Here is an 8,563-nt window from a genome sequence, read left to right as displayed (position 1 = left end):
TCCCCGGCGAGTACGGCCCCCGCCGCATGCTCTACCCACTCCGGCTTCGCAGGCCGACCCGCCGCCGCTCCCATCATGCCGGGCGTCATTTGGTGCATCCCCCTCGGGGTGGCGCAGGCTCCCCACGCCAGCAGTGGGCAGTGCGAGGGTCGGGTGAGATACGCTCGAGTCACGTTGGCACGTTGCCTATCATGCGGATGGCATACAATATATTCAATGTCGCGGGTTGCCTCGACGCCGCGCCATGCAGGGCCTGACCGCCGACATCAGCAGCGATACATCGCTCTGACCTCCCTACGTCACTGGTGCTTGACCTTGTAACCACCAGAAGTGTTAAGGCATTTTGTCAGGGATAGGGAAGGGGAGGGCTGCTTGGCTTCCTCACAGAGAGTGCGGTGGAGACCGGACCGCGTGATATTAACACGCGCTGAGATCCCCCACGTCTGTCATCAGGTAAGGGAGAAGAGCTAATGGAAAGGAGTGGACGGGAGGGGCGGCACATCGAACGGAAGTGGCACCCCCTCACTCTGAGCTTTTGCATGTGTTGCCTTTTTCTCTTATTGCTTTTTTTTTTCGGCTCTTTCCTGCCCTCCCTGCCATCCTCTTTTCCCTCCGCCCACACTCTGCCAACTGTGGCGGCCACTCGTTCTCATCTCTGCGCTCTTCTCTCTCTGGGAGTGTGCATCTCTGAGTGCTTGTGTGCCGGTGCTTATGTGTGATGGCGGGGCCGGAAGCGAGGGAATGTCTGTTTGAACCTTCAGCAAATGTCTTTGCTGTTTCTCAAATACCTTTCTCTCTGTGCCCCTCCCGCAACCTCCCCCGCCCTACCTCCTCTACTCGGTGGCAGCCCGCTCGCTCACGTGTGCAGAATGAAAGGCTGCATCACTGGTGGGCGCGTGCGTGTGCGTGTGCACGTGCCTCTGTCTCTCTTTCGCTCTGCCTGCCTGGTGCGAAAGGGGAGGACACGCTTTACCCGTGAAGACGCACACGCACGCGCCCACGTCTCCTCTCCCTTTTTTCCTTCGTCTCTCTTCCCCCTCTTTCTTCCCGGTCACTGGTTCTCCGTTGGCGCATCGCTCTGCCTTCCGTCTTCGGCTCGGTGTGAGTCGCGCTCTTGTCGGTGTGCCTCGCTTCCTCGTTTTGCCCTCTTGTTTTTCATGGTTCAGTCCTTTCTTCGTCGTTTTTGCTCTGGACACCCTCACTGATGTTTGCTGCGCCCCCCTCCCCCTTCCCTTCTCTCACCCCCACCATCTACAACGACAGATGCTGGGATGGGGACAGGTGCACCCGCATACGCACACATGGACGCACAGAGACACGTCGTGTCGGCAGCCCTCCAAAAGCAAGGGGAAGTGGCAAGTGAGGATTTCCACGGCTGCGCATCTTTATGCGCGTAGCGTCAAGGAAAAACAGTGAGAGGGTGGAGAGAGAAAGGGGCGGATGGCGCGGGAGACCAAGGAAGGGACAGTGCGCTCGTGCGTGAGCGTCTCGGTGCACACGTGTGGTGTGGCAGCGGCGGGGAGGTGGAGATGCACCTTTTTTAGCCTTCACCGTTTTTCTTCTCTCATTCCCTTCTCCTCAGTGTGCGACACTCTCTGCCTCCTCCCTCTCCCCTACTTCTTCTTCTTTGGTTCCGTTCGTGTGCTCCGTTGGTTTTACTTATAACGAAGTTGAATGCCGCGTGGTGATCTGTGCAACGCACCAAGAGTGCACAGGCAACGTGTGTTGACTGGAAAGGTGTGGATGGAGGAATGACCTGTGCGCCTGGTCGCGAAGGACCATGGTGGCGTTCGTATGCGTGTGGTTATGGATAAGAGTTGTTGAGCACTTCGAAAACGAAAAACAAGAGACGAATGCAACGAGGGACGAGCACTTGGATTATGAGGTGATTACGCTTGGCCAACATTTTGCCGCGCACGCCCTCTCCCCACTGAGGACTTCGCCTCGGCTGTATGACGTTCTTGCTTGCTAGCTTCTCTCTGTATGTCTGCGTGCTTCGGCTCTCTTCTTTCCGCTGTTGCGGATTTGGCACGTGCGCGTCGCGCCGAGATGTGGTGCAGAGGGCTGAGGCTAAAGGAGGAGGAGATCAACCGTTGCTTCCTATGCGGCAAATCACACACACACACGGTCGTGTCTCTTATCCTTTCTTTCTCTCGCTTTCTCTCTCTGAGGTTTGCCACCACTCTTCTGCCACCACGGCGACCCCCCCCCCGCACTTTTCTTCGACCTTTCCGTGGTGTGGGGTTGTCTCTCTGTCTCCTCCTCTCTTATCACACGCCCCTCTGTGCACGTGCGGACACTGCTGTGTTTGCCTTTGGCTAGCGGTGCAAGCATAAGCAGGTGCGATAGCAGCACGGAGGCGCTCCAACAACAACAAAGAGGGGAGGTTGCGCCAGGAGGACACAGGCCGCGTATGTGTTTGTGCGCGTGAGTAGCAGTACTTCGAGGCGTTTCCATTTCCGTGCCGCCGGCGTCCCCCGGCCTCTTTTTCCTTCGCTTGCTTACATTTGTTGCGTGCTCACCCGTACCACTCTGCTCGTCTCCCGGCTCTCTCCCCTCCTTCCCTGAGGATGGCTAGTCATGACGGCATTAGTGACTTCAGCTCTTCATCCGCCGGCGATGCGGTGAAGTCGGCCCGAGTGACCACCGACAGCGTCCAGGGGTTGCTTCGCGCTGCACGTCAAAATCCGGAGAAGGAGCTTGGCATCCCATTGGATGAGCTGGAGAGACGTCAGAGAGAGGCGTGTAAGGCACGCCAGTTTGTGAGTGAGTCTACAAGCCGTAAGTTCGATGTGAAGAGCTCGGCGCGAGCGCAGCAGATTATGAACCAGGGTGTTGACAAGTACCAGCGAGAAAAACGTCAGAGAGACCTGAGGCACAATCTGTCGATGCTGCGCAAACTGCAGGTGGTGCTGTGCGTCTTCGGCGCCGGCTTGTTTGGTTGGCTGGCGGTGACGTACCTGCTGCCGCGTTACTTCGCGGTGCAAGACCGCCAACGTCGCATGCAGTTGCGCTACGAGCGCGCGCAGAGGAGCTTGGAGGGCATCGGCGACGGTGGCGCGGCCGCGGCGCCGGTTGGCCCGGTGGTGCGCGTCTTTCGCGTAGAGGACGGAGGTGAGGGTAGCATGAAGCGCACCATTCAGTGAAGGGAATCACAAGTGGTTTGCCGCTGGCGACGTGTGTGGCTGCATGACAGCGATTTTGTTTTTGTTCACAGCGCCGTGATTGTAGCGTGAAGTGCGTGACTCGCCAGGCATGCATCACCTTCAAAGCAGAAGATCATGAAAAAACGGCAGCGGCTTGACAGCAGTAGCGTGCAGCGCGCTCCCTCGGCTGCTCTCTGCCTCACATGCGTGGCCCGGCCTGGATAACCGACGTGCACATGCATTGCTGGCCACGAAGTTAGAGGAGGCATCTTGTTTCCGTCCGCATCTAGGTCAAGCTCAACCACCCCACAGCGAGAGGACAGGTGCTTCTCCTTTACTTCTGTCGTCAACGCAGTGCCGGGCCCATGTGTGTTGTCACCCCTTGCCCCTCATTCCTATCCAATGCTACCTGAGCCCAACATACGAGTGCGTGTGTGACGTCCACTCTGTGCACAACCGTACCGTCGCTTTTCCATATCATCACGCGGCAACAAAACGCTCGCGTGACTGCTCTGCATCGCTTTCCTCTGTTCTGCTCTTGCTCTTGTTGATACGTGCAGGACATCGGCAGTGACACCTGTGGCAGCGCCCTTCGCCACCCTCTTTCTCTGCACGCACACGATGCGCGGGCACTCACTCACGTCTCGCCAACTCGCAAACCTCCGCCTTTATTCTTTCCCGTTCTTTCGCGCCTGCACGCTTTCACCCTTCGCAGCTCGCTCGCTCGCTCATTCTTTTTCGTTTTGTTCGCCCACTGCGCTTTTCTATTCTCGTGCAAATACGAGCTCTCTCTCCCTCCCTCCCTCTGTGTGTGTGTGTGTGTGCCCCTGCCCCTGCCTCTGCCCCCCTTTTCCCCTCTCCCTTGTAGCCGAGACTTGTGTGCACGCACACAAACAGGCGTGTGTAAGAGCCAATCTTCTCCTCTCGGCACTCTTCAGCCGCCGCGCAGCTACAGAGTAAGTCGCCGTATTCGACGAAACAGTTAGAGTAAGCTCTAGTCCGTGGCAGCCATCTTGTTAGTAAATAGTAGCAAACACCGCCGGCTCTGCAAAGCAGCCCGACACCCTTTCCTGATTCGCTCTCGATCTCCGTTCGGTGTTGTCGTCTTCTCTTAAAAGATTTCTTTTCCCTTGTTGGGCGCAAAGACCAACCATGGCGAACTCGAGCTTACTCCGCGTGGTGCTCGTGGCACTGCTGCTGCTCGGCTCCGTCACGGTGTCCGCTGGTGATGGCCGCGGCACCCCCATCGCCTTCCAGGCCGAGGTGTCGAAGATGCTGGACATACTCGTCAACTCCCTTTACACCAACCGCGCTGTTTTCTTGCGCGAGCTGATATCGAACGGCAGCGACGCACTTGACAAAATTCGTGTGCTCTACCTCACCTCCCCTAAGGAGCCGCTCACGAAGGATGGCGAGGCCCCGACGATGGACCTCCGCATCTCCTTCGACAAGGAGAAGAGCGAGCTCATTCTGCGCGACGGCGGTGTCGGCATGACGAAGGAGGAACTGGCAAAGCATCTCGGCTCCCTCGGCACCTCTGGCACCAAGCACTTTCTCGAGAAACTGCAGGAGGGTGTCGGCGCTGTTGGCGGCGACCAAAACAACCTGATTGGCCAGTTTGGCGTCGGCTTTTACTCGGTCTTTCTCGTTGGCGACCGCGTGCGCGTCGCGTCCAAGAGCGACGACAGCGACGAGCAGTATGTCTGGGAGTCTAAGGGGGATGGACAGTACTTCCTCTACCCCGACCCGCGCGGCAACACGCTCGGCCGCGGTACTGAGATCACCATCGAGCTAAAGCCGGACGCTGAGCAGTTCCTGTCCGCTGAAACGATAAAAAAGACGATTCACCAGTACAGTGAGTTCATCAACTTCCCCATCTACGTCCAGGAGGAGGTGGAGGTGGCGAGCACGGCAGCGACGCCGGAGTCGGCCGCGGAGGAGAGGAGCCTCGACGAGGGTGCCGTGGAGGAGGACCCGGACAAGGAAGGGGACACGCAGGGCGTTGTAAAGGAGAAGCGCTGGACGCTGGTGAACGAGAACCGCCCGATCTGGACCCGTCCGATTGGCAACGTGACGGAGGAGGAGTACCACAAGTTCTACAAGGCCTTCTCCGGCGACTACCGTGACCCCTTGTACTTCAACCACTTCAAGGTCGAGGGAGAGGTGGATTTCGACTCGATCCTCTTCGTCCCCACCACCGTGGATCCGGCGTCCTTCTCTGACGACAACGCTGTCCCGAACACGAACATAAAGCTGTACGTGCGCCGCGTCTTCATCACGGACGAGTTCCGCGACTTGCTGCCGCGCTACCTGAATTTTGTCAAGGGCATTGTGGACAGCAACGACTTGCCGCTGAACGTGTCGCGTGAGGTGCTGCAGGAGAGTCGTATTCTGCGCGTGATCAAGAAGAAACTTGTGCGTAAGACGCTGAGCATGTTCGCCGACATTGCAGCGCAGGACGAGGCGATCGCGAACGGGAAGCAGGTGGAGAACCCGGCTCCGTCTGGACACACGCACCTCAAGAAGCCGGCCTACACCAAGTTCTGGGAGCTGTATGGCAAGCATCTCCGTCTCGGTGTCATGCTGGACAGCAACAACCGCAATCGCCTCACGAAGCTGTTCCGCTACAAGTCCAGTAGAAGTGAAAGCGAGTACATCAGCCTCCAGACCTACGTGGACCGCATGAAGAAAGGGCAGAAGGGCATCTACTACCTCTCCGGCGACTCGGTGGCGCGGATCAAGAAGTCCCCAGTGCTGGAGGACGCCGTCAACCACGATGTTGAGGTGATCTTCATGACGGACGCCATCGACGAGTACGTTGTGTCGCAGCTGACTGACTTTGCGGGCAAGAAGCTCATCAACCTCGCGAAGGAGGGGGTGCAGTTCGAGGAGAGCGACGCGCGGCAGCGAGTGGTCGATAGAAAGCGCAAGGAAAAGTACGATTCCTTCTTTACTCATCTGCGCGCGCTCTTCGGGTACTCGGAAGTGCGCAAGGTTATCTTGACGAAGCGCATGACGAATGAGGCATTCATTGTGTCCTCCAGTGAGAACCAGATCACGGCGCGCCTGGCCAGCATCATGCGCGGCCAGTCAATGTCCCTCGCTAACCAGCAGATGACTGCCGAGCGTGTGCTGGAGGTTAACTACCGCCACCCGCTGGTGGACGAGATGTTCAAGCGCTTCACCGTGGACGAGGATGACGAGGTGGCGACAGACATTGCGTGGGTGCTGTACGATACGGCAAACTTGCAGGCCGAGTTCCCGGTGGCGGACGTGGCGGCCTACTCGAAGCGCATTAACCGTCTGCTCCGCAGCAGCGTTGACCTGAGCGCGGACGACTCGCTGCTGCCGCCGGACGACGCCGAGTACACCGTCTCCGACACGGAGACTGAGGAAGAGGAGGAGCAGCCGAAGGTTGACACCAATGCGCACGAAGAAGCTGAAACAGACGGCGAGGGCGATCTGTAACAGGCCAGTCACCCGACGCTGTCCCCCCCCCCTCCCCCCTCCCCTTGGCGCACCTCGGCGTCTGGGTCACCTGACTATCACCATCGTCGCTGTTGCGAGCGCGCTCATGGCGACCCGCCTCCCAGAGCGGCAACTACAACGATAGCCGTCTACTCCTCCCCTCCCCCAAAAGACTTCCACCCTGCGATAACGGAGATGGCGCGGATACTTCTTTCATGTGAACATAAAGTTACGCTGGGCTTCTTCTACTTGTGCGTCCTTTTCTCTTCCCCTCAGTCACGCATTTGTGCGCGGTTTTTATGGTTGGCATTATCATTTTCGCTCTCCTTGTGTTTTCCTTCTGGTCGTTTACTTGTTTCGTGCCGACGCGTGTGCCATGCGGGTGTGCGCGCGTTCGGCATCTCTGCGTACCTCGAGATGGTGCCGCCGCATCTGGCTCAACTCCTCCTCTGCCGCCCTTCCTCCTCCCTTTTCCTCGCTCGTTCTCAACAGACTTTCGCATGAGTGGCTTATTTGCGAAGAGACTTCTTTTTTTTTCTCTCTCTGTCCCATCGCCGCCATCCTGCCCAGCAGCCTCGCGTGAGTGGGGGTTCAGCCATGCCATCTGCTTTACTCGGTGCATACTAGGTAGAGAGAGCCGGCAGATATTGGGGGGCAGCTGTGTTTTGCACTTACGCCGTGTGAGGGGCTGCACTGGGAAAGGTCGGTGGTGCCGTATACAACGCAGAGGAGTGGCAGAGCTGAATAAAGAGGTATACAGAGGAAGAGGGAGGGCTGGGAGTCGGCCGAGGAGATTGGGGGGAGTGCAGATTCTTTGACGTTTACGGGCTTCTCGGTGGCGGTCTCTCTAGCGCTCTTCCTCACGTGCAGTAGAGGAGAGGAGAAGGGACATCTCCACGGTAAGACACATCATGCACACAGCTGAGGCATCCTGAAGAGGAGAGAGATGGAACGGAAACACCACTCTCCACCTTTTTTGCACGTGATGTGTGCGTCAATGATATGATCGAATGCGCACTCACACGCACGCACGCACCCAAAAGACGCCGGTGAGAGTGGCGACCGAGGAGGACATGTAGGGGAGAGAGGGGCATGTGTGAACTGACATGTTCACATGAGCGGAGGTGGTGGGTGGAGAACAGTGGTTGCGGTACATGCCGTGAAACTGCCGCTTGTCAAGTTCTCAGGCCCTCCTCTGGCCCCTTCTCGCTTGGTATGCCTGCGTTTCCTGGTGGACCGACATGACATGCGACGACGTGTACCCGCCGAGCCTTTGCTTGCAATCTTGTGAAGTACGCAGCGAAGGCGTACGACCACGTTCGCCATTCACCGACTTGCTAGCCGGCGCGTCTTTCGCTACCGCGTTTGTTCATCGGTTTCACCCACGCCGATTCGCTGTGCTCTTTATTCTGCGATGCCGTCTTTCTCTCCCTCTCTCCCTACAGCTCACTCAGCACGCAGACGCTGGCCGAGTGCGCAGCATCCCTTACGAGAGCGCACGGGTCCATCTCTTTTCCACACAGACGCAGACACACAGAAGCCAGCAGCTAGCGGGACGCACCTCCGCGACCCGTCGTGTCTCCTCGCATCTTGACCCCTTATTTCTGTACTCCCTTGTTAATCCGTAATCTGCGTCGCCGTGCGTGCGTGCGTGGAGGAGAAGGGGTTGAGTTGTTTTGGCACGCCACCTCACCGCCGACACACAATACCACCACAACACAGTCACAGCAGAGAGATCGAAACAGGCCGCCGTGTGTGGGTGTGCGTGCGCGTGTGGATCTCCCTGTGCGCCGCACATACACACATATATATATATATATATATATAAGCAGCAGCGGCAGGGGCCCCCGTGCCTCTCCGTCGCGCGACTTCTCCACTGCGTCTTCGTCCGACACGCACCCAGTCACGCATACGCGCTGCGGTGTCTCTAGCTTCTCGGTTGCCCCCCC

At 58.1% G+C, this 8,563-nt stretch overlaps 2 protein-coding genes across 2 annotated transcripts; both read left to right on the top strand.

The window, feature by feature from the left end:
- Positions 1-2,570: 2,570 nt before the first annotated feature.
- LDBPK_290800 (hypothetical protein, conserved) lies at positions 2,571-3,146 on the top strand (the record flags this gene model as incomplete). The annotated part of the gene is made up of 1 exon (XM_003862449.1): positions 2,571-3,146. One exon carries the CDS (start codon positions 2,571-2,573, stop codon positions 3,144-3,146), a length of 576 nt encoding a protein of 191 aa, XP_003862497.1.
- Positions 3,147-4,298: 1,152 nt separating this feature from the next.
- On the top strand, positions 4,299-6,614 carry LDBPK_290790 (lipophosphoglycan biosynthetic protein, putative; the record flags this gene model as incomplete). The annotated part of the gene is made up of 1 exon (XM_003862448.1): positions 4,299-6,614. The coding sequence occupies one exon, from the start codon at positions 4,299-4,301 to the stop codon at positions 6,612-6,614; it is 2,316 nt and encodes a 771-aa protein (XP_003862496.1).
- Between the last annotated feature and the right edge of the window lie 1,949 nt (positions 6,615-8,563).

The sequence above is a fragment of the Leishmania donovani genome, chromosome 29 (assembly GCF_000227135.1).
Source record: "Leishmania donovani BPK282A1 complete genome, chromosome 29".
NCBI lineage: Eukaryota > Euglenozoa > Kinetoplastea > Trypanosomatida > Trypanosomatidae > Leishmania > Leishmania donovani.
This window is presented reverse-complemented; position numbering and strand designations above follow the sequence as displayed.